General features: G+C 38.1%; 3 protein-coding genes across 4 annotated transcripts; all 3 read right to left on the bottom strand.

Annotated features, from left to right (window-relative positions):
• Window positions 1-2,044: 2,044 nt before the first annotated feature.
• LOC113779575 (probable phospholipid hydroperoxide glutathione peroxidase) lies at window positions 2,045-4,996 on the bottom strand. The gene is made up of 6 exons (XM_027325193.1): window positions 4,732-4,996; window positions 4,130-4,206; window positions 3,287-3,348; window positions 3,086-3,204; window positions 2,580-2,747; window positions 2,045-2,469 (listed from the first exon to the last, which is right to left on the bottom strand). The coding sequence occupies exons 1-6, from the start codon at window positions 4,984-4,986 to the stop codon at window positions 2,437-2,439; spliced, it is 714 nt and encodes a 237-aa protein (XP_027180994.1). The 5' UTR covers window positions 4,987-4,996; the 3' UTR covers window positions 2,045-2,436.
• Window positions 4,997-6,677: 1,681 nt separating this feature from the next.
• LOC113780896 (probable xyloglucan galactosyltransferase GT20) lies at window positions 6,678-9,122 on the bottom strand. The gene is made up of 3 exons (XM_027326677.1): window positions 9,108-9,122; window positions 8,171-8,510; window positions 6,678-7,954 (listed from the first exon to the last, which is right to left on the bottom strand). The coding sequence occupies exons 1-3, from the start codon at window positions 9,120-9,122 to the stop codon at window positions 6,678-6,680; spliced, it is 1,632 nt and encodes a 543-aa protein (XP_027182478.1).
• Window positions 8,988-14,738, bottom strand: LOC113779193 (FT-interacting protein 7). Of its 2 annotated transcripts, none has more exons than XM_027324693.1 (2): window positions 14,574-14,738; window positions 8,988-12,266 (listed from the first exon to the last, which is right to left on the bottom strand). In XM_027324693.1, the coding sequence occupies exon 2, from the start codon at window positions 12,206-12,208 to the stop codon at window positions 9,194-9,196; it is 3,015 nt and encodes a 1,004-aa protein (XP_027180494.1). In that variant the 5' UTR covers window positions 12,209-12,266; window positions 14,574-14,738; the 3' UTR covers window positions 8,988-9,193. The 2 variants fall into 2 exon arrangements, with proteins under 2 accessions (XP_027180494.1, XP_027180495.1); XM_027324694.1 differs by lacking the exon at window positions 14,574-14,738 and adding an exon at window positions 13,579-13,627.
• Between the last annotated feature and the right edge of the window lie 2,707 nt (window positions 14,739-17,445).

Here is a 17,445-nt window from a genome sequence, read left to right as displayed (position 1 = left end):
GTTTCATTTTGTTACCGCCCCTTAGATTCCTCGAGCTTGTAAACATGACTCTTTCCATAAAGCATTTCTCGTCTGTCGCCCGGTTTGATTGAGGGTGGGACCTGATCAAAAGCAACCGATACTAAAATATAGGAGTAGAATGTAATGGTGATGACAGATCGATCACTTTGCCGCGGAAAGAACGCAGTCATGATTCTTGAATCATAAAAGAGAAGATCAAAAAATATTTGTGTTATTTAGGAGGAGAATAGGAGAGGGAGGATTTTCTTTACAAAGGATTCTCGCATATCCATCGTCATTAAGTCGCACGTCCGGTTACAGGTCAATTTTCACTTTAGTTATGAAGTTTAAGGTATTTAGGTGGAGGTTTCTAAACGATAGGGGGTAAGGTGTCTTTTCGCGAAACCTTAAGGGGTTCCGTGTATTTTACCCAATAAATTAACTTCCATGCTCTATGTAAACTATTTTACCGTCTTATTCATATTCACCCTACCCCTCGTCTCTTTGCATCGCCATCTCCAGTCTCTATGCTCCCAATTTCATTTTTTTCTCATCTAATCATAGGTATTTTATCGTCTATGAATTTATTTCATCTACAAACTCTTATTCTCTTTCAATTTCTCTTTCTAATCTGGACTCTACTCTCTTCTTTTTTCTACTTCCAACCTTTTCTAAATCTTCATCTATGTAGTTCGACCTCTTGAAGTTTTTCCACATCTTTAGTTCAATCATTTTAATTTTTATTTTCTTTATATTTTGTATGTGACGATTTTTCTTTTCTTTTCTTTTCTTTTGAAATTTTTTTTTCTATTGCGACTTTTTAGGTTTTTTCTTTTTTTTTTGGTATGATTGAAAGAAATTACATTCATCAATTTTTAGAAAATTTTATGTTCTTGACTTTTCAAGTTATGAAAAAATTTGTTCTAGAGTACATAGTTTTTTTATTTTTTTTATTTTTGGAAAAGGAATACTTCAAGTTAATATATATATATATATATATATACATTTTTTTTTTATCAATCGTCACTTTATCTATAGCATTCTACACTATCCTAATATAAGGGGAAGACTCAACTGGGTCTAGGGGGGCCGGTGGGGACTGAACCATCATAGTACACCCGTCTAAATTTTTTAAGAGATCACCTAATATGACAATTGGTGGGAGGCAAGGATTCACCCCACCAAGTCTTAAATGGCTTAGTGGTGGCCACCAACTCAAAGGCCGGTGGTTTACTTCAAGTTAATATGTTGAAAATCTTTGGATATGCTCTCTCTCTCTTAAGATTTGAAACTTTTCTCTTTGTGATGAAGATGAGGCTTGAAGGTACGAAAATCCTTGGACGGTTTCTCTTTTTTTTTTTTTACTAAGATTTGAAACTTATCTCTTTTAAATCTCTCTGTGATAAAGATGAAACTGAAACTTGAAGGTATGAAATATTTGAATCTGGGCTTATTCTGCACAGGAGTATCACCAGGCAATAGAGATAATGAATTAAATTTTTTTTTTTGTTTATGAAAACAATAATGTATCGATAACTCGATCAGTTGAATCGGTTGAACCGAAAACCAGTGGCTTAACGGGATCAATCACTAGTCCGAGTTTCAAAACATTAAGAACAGATATACAATTGCTTTTGCCTAAATTCTCATCCCATTATTGAACTTCAAACCAAGTTAACCGCCATTGTCAAATTCCGTTCTCCAGTCCAAGCATAGGGGACAAAAACCGAAAAGGGGGAAAAAATGTTCATTGGGCGTACTCAGTTTTCACAATGCCCCTCCTGCAAATATAAAACGGTAATTTATGCACAGAAGGCGACATCTGCAAACTTTCTCTAGTACGCACCATATTGCTTAGCTTGGGTGAATTTTATCACTTAATCCAGATGTCACTTAAGGGCCACGCTGTTGGAGCATCAACAACCCAGTTCCCTCCATATGGAAAAGATTAACATTTATTGTTGTCACTATTTTAAGCTGCATTGGCAAAATGTTACTATTTTGAACTAAAACAACATAAAAATACACGCTTTACAACAATGACTAGGGAGAAGAGAACCGCAAAACTACATTCAACTGGACCATAATATTTGCCTATCAGCAAACAAAGAGAAGCTGCATTGGCGATATGTTACTATTTTTAACTAAAACAACATAAAAATAAGCTTTACAACAGTGACTAGGGAGAAGAAAACCACAAAACTACATTCAACTGGACCATAACATTTGCCTATTAGCAAACATGCTTTATTGCTTGAATTAAGCAAATAAAAAGACACTTCAGTACTGTAGCAGAAACTAAAATATGGTCTAGAAAGCACATTCAACCGCAACACAATTCCGCTTATTCATAAAGATATTTCCGTGACAGTACATATTTGAAAGATCAAAGGCAGAAGCGTCCATTCGGACGAGTTTTCCAGTCAACAGCTCTGCTTAAGCTTTTTCCAATAGTTTCTTAACGTCCTTCTGCAAAGAGTAAGAAGAAACATACTATTTGTTAGCATCATAAGATGAGATGACATACTAAATTAATGTCCTAATACATAGACTGTAGCCGACATTTGCAGTTTTTTTACCTCTATGCTCAAGGGAGATGTGGTGGGAGCGTAGCGATCAACAACATGCCCCTCTTTATCTACGAGGAATTTTGAGAAGTTCCATTTGATGCTATCCCCAAAAAGTCCACCTTTGCTTGACTTCAAAAACTTATACAGAGGAGCAGCATTTGAACCATTTACGTCCACCTATAACATAGGAGACAATAAAACATTTTACAAAGAATTCAAGTGTCAACACAAACCAAAGCATAAAACTACAACTTTCAAGAGCAGCCCTGTACATCCTAACAAGGGCTTCAAATAATAAGGAAATGTCTACACACCACACACATAAAATACGCTAACTCATTACATAGAAGACCAGAAACACTGGCCAAGCACATAGCTCTCTGTTTTCTCTAAAGCAACAAGGAAAAGGAAAAGGAAAAGGAAAACTGGGAAGCCATGAATACCATGGGAGTAAAACTAAAGGAATCAATGATAAAAGCTGGCAACCAATAAAGATGCTTTTCTGCAAATTATACCTTGTCAAATATGGGATACTCAGCCTTAAAGCGGGTGCAAGCAAACTGTTGAATCTCTTCATTAGTTCCAGGCTCCTGTGAGCCAAACTGGTTACAAGGAAATGCAAGGATCTCCAGACCTATTCAAAAGTTCAAGAGCCAAACTTCGAGTTATAGTCAGCTAATATACTAAAGAGCAGAAAGAGTTGACAGGATTCGGACCTTGATCCTTGTACTGCTCATATAGCTTTGTCAGCTCAGTGTAGTTTGAGTTGGTCAGACCGCTGCATCAACAGAAAATAGGACATGCCAAGTAAGATTGAAGAAATAAGGTCAAGCAAGAAAAAGATATCAAATAAGTCCATGCAAGACAACAACAGTCAGGAACTGGGCAAGACTGTTGGGTCTTCACTTTCTAGTTGACTAACAAATCCAGGAGAACCATTTTGATGAATTGAAAAACAATAGACTTGCAAAGAACCAGCTTCAAGTCTTGAGGCGATAAGATAACCAAGAAAACTTGGAAAAAAAAAAACCACATGATGAGGATCGAAGAAGGAAGAAAACATTCTTAGGCGGTGACTGCTGAGTAGAAAAGTCTTAAACCGTTCGGAAGAAAAGAAGTTCAACATATAAAAACCTTTTCTTCCTCGAGACTCTTTCATCTCACCATATGCGAAGCTTAGAAGGACAGTTTATTAACAGAGACTAGAAAAACCAACCAACCATGGACGAGAAGCACCTAAAGAATGAACAAACAACGAAAAACTGCAGCAGATTTGAATTCCATTAACAACTCTGTCAGTATGCCATTTTAGAACGTATCCAAAAGGTTCGGTCAACAAGGAGAGAAATCCTTTTGATATGTACGCATGCACTGATGCACCAGACACACTGAAGCCATTTCTTTGCATTGTCTGTCTATGCGTTGTCTGTCTACATATGGCTAAATCAGTTTATTCAAAAGAAAAACCATGTCAAGGAGCATATTTCCTAACTTATCCTTCAATCATTATTAAGATTACAAACCAAACAGTATAAACATCAAAAGCTGAAAATCCGTACCACTGAGATGCAACATTGACAATCAAAAGGACCTTTCCCTTGTATTGGCTAAGATCAACATCATTCCCTCTGGCATCCTGCAATTGGAAAAAAAAAAAAAAAGCATTAGAAAACTTCTACAACCAGCAAGGGCTAACAAATCTTGTAACATTACACATAATAATTGTGAATAACTGCCAGTATAATAATAACCAAATACTCCAGGATTGAAAGATAAGGCCTTTCTTTCTCATCTTAAAACGGGCATGATTGTCACCGCCTGTGACATGCTTCGAACTTTAACACCTCTCCTCCTTATTTCAAGAGAAAAGAGGGGTTTTTGGGGGTGGGGTGTACCAAATAGTCAGGTTCACCCTCAGACAGTCAAAACCAACCAAGTCCGTCAATTATTCCATTGAGAAATAAAGTTCGAACTTCTGAAAAATAATCTCATATTCCGAATCCAGAATACAAACATAAAACCCAGGAAACAGATTGCAGTAGTATTCTTTATCTCAAATAAATTATTACCCCAAAATCAGATGCACAACAAACAATCACATACCAACCACGCAAATAAAGACCAAAACGTTAAAGAAAGAAGCAGAACAAGCAAAACAAACCTTTACAGTGAAGTCATGGACTAATTGAGGGGCGCTGGACTGGGTGGCCATCGTATGATCTGACCTCAAATTCAGAAAAGCTGGGTCTTTTATGCTTTGACAAGACCAAGATTTCAAAAAACTTGCTGCGACAGGCTGAGAAATTGAAGGAACAGACGAAATATGCGGGGACTTGAGATGGGCTTTGGATAGAATCGAGAATTGCTTCGACACGCAAAATGATCTCCTGATAAGGCGAGTTGAAAAAGAGAACATGAGGACTGTGCGCAGGGGTAGGTCTACTTTATACATATTTTGTCGATTGAGACGTTTTTATTTTCAAGAGAAATAATAAAATGCCCTCTAGTCCGTGTAAGTATTCGTGGGCGCCGAAATTTTACACGTGGCAGATGGGCAGCTAATATAACGGAGCACAAACATACGTGGGATAATATTTGATTTGACTGTGAAATGATGGGCAAATTTTGGGTGGGGATGATGTGAACGGGGAATGGTGTGCCACCGTCCGTCCATGGGATGAGGCTATGGTTTTTCCTTCCAGAATAGACCCCTTTCTTAGCAAAGGGTTAATTGCACACCAAGTCCTTTTTATCTTTTTATTTTTATTTTTATTTTTTTGGTGAGGTGTGTGAAAGGGTCATGGTAGATGCTCAAATTTGAAACCGGGTTCACATTTGGGAAATGAGAAATCTTTTGTGCTGAAAATTGGAAAGAAGGGGCATTTGGTTCAAGAATTCGGAAAATGATGCCCGTTTTTGTGGCATCATGGTCCATTGCACTTTCTTGATGCAAAATGTTTATTCTGGATTTGGGAAGACTCTGGACGAAGAATATGTTTCCACTTGTTCGTTAGGAATTTGGACAATAGGAAGGGCAAAATTCAAGTCTGGACTCTTTGACCGAAAAAGCAATACGACAAAACTACAGAAGACAGACGCAGGCGGTGAGGTGAGAGGCAGAGTTTGAGGGACGAGGGGCCTGGACGGTTGTCCAGTTCACGGCCTGGATGAGGCCTTAGAAATTTGTGCGGTTCAGATCACGTTTTGTAACTCGATTTTCACGCTGTGTAGGACTCACAAAAATGTTGTTCTATTTTACTCGTTGTTGTTCTATTGTTACACCTTGTACAGATGATGTTACACCATGTACAAATGGTGTTACACCTTCCGGAGCGGTTGTCAGAACAACCGCTCCAGCCCCGCGTCCGAGTTTGAGAGGGACAGAACTACTGCTGCAGGATTCCGAGATTCTTGCATTAAGTAATGCTAATGTCAATTTACAGTTCATTTTCTTGCATATTGAATTGATGCTTCTTTTGTCGTAACATATGATATGATCTGAGTTTCTGACAATGGATAGATCTGACAACAGCTGTAGGGACTCTTGATCGTCAAGTTATGAGACTTTAATACATGTGTTCACATTTCATATGATTAATATTTGTTTTACCAAAGTTGTAGTAATATACGTACAATGAACTTTAGAATATCAAATTACGCTGCAATAATGATCAGCGCGTATTAGGTAGATACCTATGTAAACTTTAGGTATGAACCAAGTTAAGAAATTGAAGAAAAAGAGACCACTGAGCAGTGGAGATTGAATGGCAGTGCAAGCAATCGACAATTTACAATTATCTTTAAAGAAATTTAAAATTACATAAGCAGAATTACCTTATTTGGACAGTAATTTTTCAAAGAAAAATTATTACGTTTTTCAATCATCTTTTTACCTCATATATATCAAATCATTACAATAATTTTTTTAAAAAAAATGCAATCCAGACAAACAAAACAAATTATTCTCTTTTCAGTGACATCCTATTTGCAGCTACAAATCCCCTATCCTCTCCCTGTTTCTCAAAAAAAAAAAAAAAAAAAAGGTCCCATTTACCACTACCGAATATAATTTACACGAACAAAATGTCTTATCAACCTCTCCATCCACTATAATCTGTTCACCCTTTCAATCAGATTATTCATTGTTATCGAAAAAGCATCCTGAAATTTCTCAAGCTTTGAATTTGAATCTCCATACAGGAGTCCAGGTAATAGGTCATAGACTATATACCTTCTCATGTCCTCTCTTTCCTTTATAGGAATCTTCTCTAGCCTTTCAGCAAAATTGACCTGCCTGTTTCTCACCGCATCTTCATCTATGAATACTGAATACTTCTCGTGATCTTCTGGTAAATGCCATGCATATTGATAGTAAGCTGTGAAAGGATCAAAGAGTACTGGAATGCAACCTGATATAAGAGAATCAAACACTGATTTTCTTGTTGCGCTGTCACCTGGAGGTTGTAAGCAGAACTCAGATTCCATGAATATCTCAATCAGTGACTCGGGTTGATCACAAGCACCTGAACCGCAGTTTAGGAATCTGCAGTTTCCTTTTCTAGCTGAAGTACATTGCTCGATCAGGATGGATCTTATGTTCTTTGGAGCACCAGATCTTGCCGCCCCAGCAAAGCTCACGAGGCTTCCACGCCGTGATCTGATTAGCTTCAGCTGCCACGTGATTATGTCATCATCTGTCTGGGGATGGAAGTATGTTGGATGTGGGATGCCAATGTCATTGATACGCCAAGGCTGCCGTTCAATCAGAAGCTTTATCGGATTCTGCATTTCATCAAGCTCCAAGAACCTTGTGCCCCATGACTCTCTGTCATATCTCCTGAAATCCCAGGTGATTTTGCCTAAGACAAAGACGTGATCTTTACCTGACTTCTGAAACCAAGGCTTTTGTGTCTCAAGCCATCTTATCAGTTCTGAGGATAAAGAGTCTTTTACATCATCTGAAACATTCTTGAAATTCCATCGCAAGATGTCAAGCCCACCATAGAATGGTACGTAAAATAGCTTGGCTTCATTTTCATTGTATACCCTACAAGTATGCTTTAGAACCCTTGAATGGAAGATTGGCTCCAGTGAGTACTGGTGAGTGTGATACCAGCCTTTACCAAGCTTCTGTATCGGCTCACCTAAGGCGTCATTGCTGAAATATTTACAGAGATTAGCCCAAGGAAAAATATCACCACACTGAGCCAATATATCTTTGTTGAACTTGGGGGGAAGTTCATAAACATACACTCCCCTCCCATCACAATTTGTGTGGCTCTGATCAAAAGATATCCATGATCGATGAATACGAAGCTGGTCCTCCACTTGATTCAAGGCCGTCATCACTTCCTCATCCAGGTACTTGTTACTGCTCTTATAGACTGTAGAAATTGCATTCCTAATCACACCATCAACGGCTTGAACATCACTCTTTCTTTCGCTGCCAATGAGAGGTGCTGATTTGTTGCTACCATAGTTGGTGCTGTTGTTGACTGTAGGAACCAAGTTCGCCTGCACAACACTGCCAACATTGTTTGTATCATCCTTCATTCCACTGTTAAAGAGAGTTTCTGAATCCCCATTCCCTTTCTTCGTGCTGTTATAGGTGGTTTGAACTAAGCTTCTAGCATCATTTTCTTCTCTGGTGATGGATGCTGAACTTCCGTTGATGAGTGGAACAGGAATATGGAAATTTGGCTGCGTCCCAGCAGATATGCAATAGAGGTTGTTGAGCTTCCGAGATGACAAACACACATGAAGAATGTTACCTGAAATAAAGGTGGTGGAAGTAGACCAGAGGAAAATGAGGATTAAGAGAAAAAGAGCAGCAGGAATTCGGAACAAAATTTTGGCCAAGGAATGAAATAAAGCAAAATCCTCAGTCTGAACTTTTTTGGATGCTCTAGATTTCTTCTTACCCACAGAAACGACAGCCATCTTGATGCCAAAAAAGCAACTCGAATGTAATTTGCTTTTTCCATTGGGCTTTTTCTAGGGAAGGGTAGTTGCAGGCTTGCAGCTTCAAAATTTTGCTTCGACATGGAAGCACGTAGTAGCATAAAAATGTCTCCCGAAATTGTTCTCTTTAGAGCAATGTTGGAGGCACGTCAGTTTGTTGGCCGCGCAATTATATTTGAAGTTCTTTGGATGGAGAACTAGTAAAGGTCAACTTCTTCCCGAATCTCATCTCATCCACACACAACAGATTATTTTATGAAAAGCTCCAGAGCCTTAGCTTTAATCGTGCGCTTTTCAGAGCTGTACAGGTTTAGATAAACAGAAACGTTAATCGATTTCTAGAGTCAACTATTGATACCAAGGGGCCAGCCTTTCAGGAAATATCTAGTTCTGTGTCACAAACAGAGACATGGAAGAAAGAAATGTTTATCAAACAGATTGTTTGATAAAGCAATCAAAAAAATAACAAGACATTGTTTTATTACAAGTAAATAACAAGTACACAGGGCCAAACAGATTGTTTCATCATGTATCGACGTAGTGAGTTTAGGAACTTCCTAGGCCAGAACATATTACATAAGCAGTCGACATAAAAGCTAGATTATGACCTAAAGTAGAATAATTTATTTCCCTGATGCTGACGGGAAGATTCAGCCACCAATTTACAACATACTATCCGTCTTCGCGGGCAACCGACGGAAGAAGTTGATAGGTACCGAAGGCAATCGATAACGAAATCTTGGATGTCTCATTGCATATATGCCTGCCAGGGCTGCAATTACCTGGAAAGGAGTCACAAACATCACCAATGCAGCTATAAGGCAGAATGTAACAAAGATTGCAGTAGCACGGGGGTCTCTCCAACTCAACAGTGATTGAAAACGCTCCCCCTGAGTTGCAATGTCCCCAACAACAGTCTGAATCCGACCAGCCACACTTCTCAGTCGATCATACCTTATTCTTACCAAGTCTGGGCTTCGACTGGTCGGGAATGGGTCAAACTCTTCATCAAGTTCATCAGGGTGCACAGCCTCAGCTTGAGATATCTTCGTGTTCATGTGTGGAGGATACCTTGGTCTGTAGCGCAAATTCCATATTCCTATCAGAAACATGTAAAGGAATATTGTTGGCAAAATCAGCTCTGGGAAGGATACAAGCATAAGAAAAAGAAAATGAACAAGCACTGTCATCACTGGATTCTTCCACATGCAGATGTCACCAAACCACCTCCCAGCAGCAAATAATCCTGAGAAGACCGACATGAGACGGAAGAAATTGGCCTTGCTCCGGCGCATGCTCCAGAGGTGGGAGTCCACATCGGACATGTATTCTACCACCTCTTTTCTAAGTGGGGGCTCCGCTCGACCAAGCCTTGCCGCCACTATAGTCACAGCTTGGTGCCGCAGCATGTCAAGCTGCATAACAGTGAAAGGCCTTATGTAGTGCATTTTCGGCAACAGTGGGCGTGAGTATATGTACATCATGTTTGAAAAAGATGTGCATGAAAAGCGTATCGCCAGATGCAGTTCGCCCATCTTCTTAACACCAGTAGGATGGAGAACTAATAACGGGTAAGAATGTGTATATACTCGGCCAGCTTCAAGGGTTGATATGCGGATTCGAACCTTTCCAATCTTTAGGTCCTTACTACCATTTGAACTTTTATCAGCTAGATGGCTGTTGTCAAAGACGCCCACAGTAAGAACTGTAGCTGGATCAAACACCTCCCATGTGTACTGCTCATTGTACTTTGGACTCAAGTTGTCAACAATAGTTCTAGTTCGGACCCACTTATGACCATACTTTGCAACACAGTAGGTGTCTGATGTACCTTTTCCATCTCGTGTCTTCATTGGATGAAGCCCCACAGCATTAAGGATTCCAAGTTCCAAAACACCAATTGATGGCTTCCACAGCTGCTTTGCTGTAGGACGGAGATCACTGCTATAATGCGTGGACTCGTCAAGCACATGATAGCCTCCATCTAGACAGACACGAAGATGGAGCCTGCTAGAAAACTTATCTTTTTTAAGTTGATCAACATCCACAGCTACTGGCTTTTCCAGGTCAAACCAGCGAGAATGCACAATACAGTCATCAGCACGCTTCTCCACCTTGGCCAATTGTATAATGACCCTCCCAAGGATCTCATCTTTGCCTGGAGCCACGCGATCCTCGACTGTAAGGATAAGATGATCTTCAAATGGTTCAGCAGCCACAAACAAGAGATCTTCATTCCATAAGGGATTAAAAGAACGAGCCTGAATAGGTTTTGTTTTCAAAACCTGGTGCCCTACTTGCGCTTTCACATACACGTTAGGAAAGCGATTCTTCTCTGTTGGAACCAAGTCCTGTGCTTCAACAACATTAACACGCACATACCATAAACGGGGAGCATGATAGACCTTGGAGCGTATTGCAGCTACAGCAGCTGCTGAGCTGTCAATAGGAGTTGCTGCATCAGAGTGCCATGCATCAGGGAAAGCCTCATCTGCTTGAGTGCCAATCCAGACAGCAAGCATCAACTCGCCTTTTATTTTCTCTCCCTTCTTGTCTGCAAGCCTGTACCACTCTGGAGCTAGAGGACTATCTGGAGGAACACGCATTGGAACCTCATTGAGGTCAAATCTGACAGTTCCTACATAATCATCTTTCACAAGATCTTTGTCCTTGACAACAACTTCAAGTACTGACGCTTGCATTCGCTCCCTTGAGAAGGCAAATACCACATTCCATATTGGATTTTGTTGCTTCTCAATGTGCTTTGTGGTTCCTTTGTAGTTTCCAATCCTCACCTCCACATATGGATCCAAACTTCCAGTAATATCCATTGCAGGAAGATCACGAGCCTTAACAACTCTAACAAAAAGGAAGTGCATTTGCTCAACAAGATCATAAGTACATGATGCAGTTTTATCTTTACGTATAACCCGACCCCCAACAACTCGACCACCTCCAAGGAACGGACTAGTTTCCTTTAGTGCATAGTCCACAGGCTGTGCTGAAGATGCTGAGTACATGCGAACTAGCTTTGGAGGCTCTGGCTCAGCAGCCTTCATCTCATCAGCCATATGCTTTGTAAGTTGCTGAGGAACTGCAGGAGGAGGAGTTTGGTGCTGCTGTTGGTTGTGATTGGGATTGGGAAGATGATGAAATGTGTGTCTTGTCTCAGATTTGACAGTAGGTATGTTGTTTGGCAGCATATTTCTAGTTGATTCATTCACCACAGGTTTGTCCTCAGCAGCACTAAATGGGATGGATGACTTTATCGATGGGTCATCTGTGACATAAACTTTAAGACCAAGTTCCCCTCGTACTCGAGAAAATATGCCACGCTTTTCAAGAGGATAGTGCAAGATGACAGCATCTGAATAGGGTACAAAGGAAGTCCCACTGATGCTAACCTTTCCAAGAAAAGACCTGGGGTGAGTGGCTCTAACATTGTTGTAGATGTAGGCATCAAGATTAAGATTGTGGAGATTAGAAGGATCTGAAATGTTGAAGTAGAAGCTCTCATTCCATACTGGATTTAGATCTTTTTCCTTGATAGTGGTATGAAACCTCTGACCATCAAAATAGAGTTCCACAAAAGCACTGGATGATCCTTGCCCATCTTTAGGTAGAAGGTTATGTGCACTGACAACATCCACACCTAGCTTCAGGTTGCCAATTGTCATTTGGAATGATAGCTATCACGGATATTTGGCCCCTTTCTAAAAGACAAATCACAATCACCTGGGGAAAAAATATGTGAGCTTTATTACAAATTCAACGTATATATGAGGTTCAAAGGGGATGCTATGTAAATGATCGACATGCAAGTTAAGTAGAGATGTCAAAATGCAACAAATGTGACAATCACTCTATTAAAGACTGCAAATTTATATTGAGCAGCAAAAACGCCCAACAAAAGCTATTGATTATATGTCACCAGGAGAGAAAGTTATTCACAACGTTTATTTCTTCTTTCTGCTTTTAATCCGTGCATGGGGAAGAAGGTGTGCTCGATATAGAATCTCAAGAAGTCATCTATATGCTGCAGAATAAAAATAAATAAATAATACTGATTGCTGCATCCCTATATAACATTTGTGAAGGTGTATATTCCAGCTTGAAATAGCATGCATTATTACAGGCATGCTGTAATGGTTCAACATCTGCCTTTGAGAAAAAGATTATATTGTTGAGTAAAAGAAACAAAAGACAAAACGTCATGGGGGGAGCATTGGGTGGTAAGGTGGGAGGGATTATAAGTAGGAGCTCCTCAGTTCAAGATCTCCCAAGTATAGAAAATAAAATAAAATAAAGACAAAGCGACATGAACTAATCTGACTTAAAACAGTCTATCATCAAAATCAAACAAACAAGATAGTTGTTCAAGATAATAGCACGAAGACAGCTTGTTTTGAGTTATCACAGATAAATGATTCCTCAAAATTGAATAATTCCTGCACTTGGAGAGAGTTTAATTCACCTAGGCCACAACAAAACAACAGAATAAAACATCACAAACACAACGAAGATAACAGACAGTATACTTTACATAGAAAAGTACACTGAACTTCCATGCCTATGCTAAAGGCATCAATATATCTTTGTCATTCCCACATGGTGAAACGAGCTCGAGTTCCTGAATTGAGGAAGTGTCATGCAGGCCAAATTTACTGCTGAACATTAAAGTGAATGGCAAATGAAACTAGAAAAACTTGTAAATGTTTTTCCCTGTAAACAATAACAAGAACTGATGAAGAGATCAAAGTATGTTGGCTGAGTTATGAACATATAATTTAGCCTATTGAAAATCCTCAGTACTCAACACAGTCACGGCCAACAAATTATGAAGACTGGAACTTGTCATCAGTTTCAACAGATCTAAAACGCATACTCATGGTCTGGCACTCGAGTAACAAAATCATCATAAGATTACAATGATAATTGTAGTGGAATAAACTCATTAGGCCCACCACAAAATCAATCATTGATGCCTATTTTTGTGCCTAACAGTGAGTGACAAACAAAGAAATCATTTCACTAAAAGTCAACTTACCTAGATTAGCAGGATATATGAAAGCTCACTTATCCTAGAATCAGCTCCATCCACAGCTTTTAATTCTCAATAACTTATACCATATGGGCTGTTACAATAAAGAAAGCTATAAAGAGATGCTTCTAACCATCTCAGTACAAGGCTAAAAACAAAGGGTGCCCACAAGTCAATGAGATTCAAAAAGGAACAGGTCAACATTTTTATTTTCAGAACCATGTGCTCTTCTACCTCGTGGAGAGATGTACTACTACCTACTAAGCACCACGCATCAAAGCATCAATTAGATAATAGTAAGAAACAAAAGGAAAAAGCTAAAAGTTTGTACACATGCTTCAAGCTAAAGTTCCTAAAGTATCGTTAAAGACATGAACTTTAGTCACCTGTGATTCGTACAGACTCCCAATATAACTCATTGATCTTGCCAAAAGAAAAGAGAGCCATGCCACAAAATTACAAAAACAAAAGCCCCAATCCTTAATCCGAACAAAAAGACGCCAACCTTAAAATGATCAGAAAATTGACAGGGTGTAAGGATAAATTTTTCTCTCTTTTTGGTAAAGTTCAAAACTTCACTTATTGGATTAAAAAAAAGAAAATAAGACAATTAAGTTCTTTCAATCGTAAGTAAGTGAAAACAAAAAAAGTCAAAAGAAGAGGTGGATCTTAGTCTTTGAACTTAAATTTTAAGCAAAAATCTTCCACTTTTACTAATGATTCTGCTTCTTTCGGAAAAATGAGCACACAAGATCACTTCTTTTTTATGCACTGAAAGAATTAACCAAGAGGCAAATGCTGAAAGTGGGCTCTGGAGCAATTGCATGAATGCTAAACACTACCAAAAACCACCCAAAATAATAATAATAGTAGTAGTAGTAAGCTACCAGGAGGCAAATGCTGGTGCGTGCCTTGCTGAAAAGATGGCAACCTACACCTATTGATCAGGTTTCAGGCAAAAAATATACAAAGAAAGGGTGTAGAAGAGACGAATGGTGTACCCTTTTCTGTTCTGCAGCTAAAAATCTTGAGGTTTTTCCACGATTTCTCAGCTTGAGAAAGGCCTACTACTCCATCTGCTTGTGAAGAAGAACAAGTCAGTGAAGGAATAATCTCTGCAATCTCTGAAAGGAAAAGATAAAAGAGGAGAGGTGGAGATTTGTGAAGTAAGAGAAGAAGCCAAAAGAGAAGGAGAAGAGCAAGAAGAATGCTGCCAGTAGCACGCTACTAAGTACTAAATTGTGTCCATAATAATCAGAGGCACTGCATTGAAAGACGTGAACTACGCTATAAATACGTATTAGTACGCTAGTATTAATGAACGTTAATGAGAAGACAATCAGGTGTTATAGTGGTAGTATACTGGTGTTTATTAACAATGGAGTCCAGCATTTCTGGCACAAAGCGACAATGAAGCCATGGTGCTACTAGAATTTCATCCTCAACTTGACAACAAATAAACAGAAAACTAGTGAATTTACGGAAAAAAAAAAGTCATTTTGCACATTTCTGCATTAATCCTATGACCCAGAAAAACGAAAGTTTGTTTTGTTCCAAGCCAAAGTTTTCAAGAAAAGTTGCTATACATTTACTGAGTTTTCGATTGAACATTTTTCTGTTAAACGAGTTTTACCTTTTACGTGGTACTAAATTTGGAAAATTTTAGTCATTGTCAATATTTGTAAAGTGGGGGACCAGAACCAGATCCACTCCCTATCTTTAGACCACGGAAATCTACAACTGAAAGCAACCTAAGACTGAGGGTCCATACCATATTTGTGACATGTCCTAGCTAGAAGCTCCTCTCAAGTTTTGATTGGACTTTTTATTTGAAATCATATTTGCTATCCAGTTCAATGGCATAGAATTTGAGGAAGGATCTTACCCAACAAAAAAAAAAGAAAGGAATGTAAGGATTGGACTACGTACATGTTTTGTTAGACTATTACTGCTGGGCATGTAACTGTAACAGCCAAACTTCCCCATTTTGCAGAGTGATTATATCTAATTTGTTTGACAAAAATGTTTAGGGCAATTCATGCATGGAGAAAAGCTTACAAAAATCAATTATGTAAAGTCCTATTTTTGTTTTCGTCATGGGCATGTATTTTGATTTTTGCCCTTTGGTTTCTTGCATTTGGGTCATATTGGTCTTCTCTCTCTCTTGTCAACTGTCTAAAATAGCAGCTTAATATTATACTATCTAACATAACAAAACTAGAAAACATGTCTTATGTCCAGATACTAAAATAATTACAAAATACAAAAAGCAAAGAAGAGAGAAAACCAAGAAGATGGAAAGAGCCTGGCGTTGGGACTGGTGACATTTTGAACATATGAAAATCTGATAATGGAAGAGAAGAGGAAGGTCCACTGTTCTGCAACTAAACGTGCCACTCATTTATGGCTATGCAATATTTCTCTTTCTATCCCACTCGGGGGTACCAAAATTTTGGCCCATATCTCCCTTGGTCTCCCAACTCGAGGCACTTTAAATTAGCTAATACAAGAAGAAAATAATGAAATTTCGTAGATAGAGGGGTTCTTCTGAAAATAATAAAAGTAGGGCCATTTCTTGAAAAGGCCAACAAATTCATTAGGGTTAATTGCACATACGTCCATTGAGGTTTTTGGTAATTGCATAAAGCTCCCCTTAAGTTCTAAAAATTACACCTACCTCCCCTATTTTTATTATTTAAGTAACATTCTAAATAAAAAAGGCTATACTTTTTCTCAAAATTCCTATAATACCTTTGAGTTATAATTCATAACCAAAATATAAAGGAAAAAAATGATTCACAGTCTCTATTTCATTTATCTTTACTTGCTATCACTATTATCTACCCATCAACATCCAAATTACCATTAAATAAATATTTATCTTTATTCTGATGTTACACTTTTACCTAAAAATTTCTGATGCAGACCATTGTATCAACTATAAATGCTACATCAGATATCTAAAAATTTTCTACAATCTCATATCAATATCTAATTTTACTTAATACACAACAATATTCATCAATATTCCTAAACTTCAAATCCATTGTTGCCACCTTTTTTAATACAAAATAATTTAAGCCATCACTACTAATATCAATATCCAATATATTCTATTAGCACAGAGTTCAAAATCAATCAAATTTTCTCTATAGGAATAATATCTACAATTATAAATCAAAAATAGAAACACAATGTAATTATAAATATATACCAAGAACACTTTTTTTTCATGATAACTATAACAGTATAACCTACATTTAGTTCCTATTCCACTCCCTATCCTTAATTTTTATTTTTTATTATTGTCACTATCTTCATCTCCATCTAATTTGATAATGAAATTAGCACTTAATTTGTCATTTGACAATTTCAATTTGCGATAGGTGAAAAATAGAAATGTAATTCAAGAGTCATAATGACTTGACAAAAAGCGAAATAAAAAAAAGACCTCTTTTTCAAGATGAAGGCTAAGTTCGATAGCATATGGGAAATGGCTTTTACAGCCAGGGCACACAAATTTGTCAGCTGTATGTCTATCATCGTTGTGGCTTTGAAAACTTTTCTTGTCTTTAAACTCCTTATCGCACTTGTAACACTTCCATGACGTGATGAGTGTTGCGGGTTCAGCATTTTCCATAATAGCTGCATAAAATTTAATCTTTACTAGAAGAAGAAATGATACAATTGGAATCCGTTTTTCTGTTCGATTTTGTTAAACTCAAACACAAAAGAAGAAGTTGTGAAGAAACACTCAGAAGATGATACAATGGAAACTTTCTGTATTTATAAACAATCATAGTCGGTTACCTGGAGTAGACTACCTCAAGTCAGTTATCCATAACTGACTAAATATTGATTCTTGCACTAACT

The sequence above is a fragment of the Coffea eugenioides genome, chromosome 8 (assembly GCF_003713205.1).
Source record: "Coffea eugenioides isolate CCC68of chromosome 8, Ceug_1.0, whole genome shotgun sequence".
Lineage (NCBI taxonomy): Eukaryota > Viridiplantae > Streptophyta > Magnoliopsida > Gentianales > Rubiaceae > Coffea > Coffea eugenioides.
The sequence above is the reverse complement of the archived record's forward strand: the minus strand, read 5'-3'. Positions and strand labels throughout refer to the sequence as shown.

Coding starts and splice junctions, on each gene's coding strand:
- LOC113780896 (XM_027326677.1), bottom strand. Junction 7,955..8,170: donor AGTTCAAACCACCTATAACA/GCACGAAGAAAG, acceptor CAATTTCTACAG/TCTATAAGAGCAGTAACAAG.
- LOC113779575 (XM_027325193.1), bottom strand. CDS start 4,986: ATGTTCTCTTTTTCAACTCGCCTTATCAGGAGATCATTTTGCGTGTCG. Junction 3,349..4,129: donor GTCAATGTTGCATCTCAGTG/GTACGGATTTTC, acceptor CTGTTGATGCAG/CGGTCTGACCAACTCAAACT. Junction 2,470..2,579: donor CATCTCCCTTGAGCATAGAG/GTAAAAAAACTG, acceptor TACTCTTTGCAG/AAGGACGTTAAGAAACTATT.
- LOC113779193 (XM_027324693.1), bottom strand. CDS start 12,208: ATGACAATTGGCAACCTGAAGCTAGGTGTGGATGTTGTCAGTGCACAT.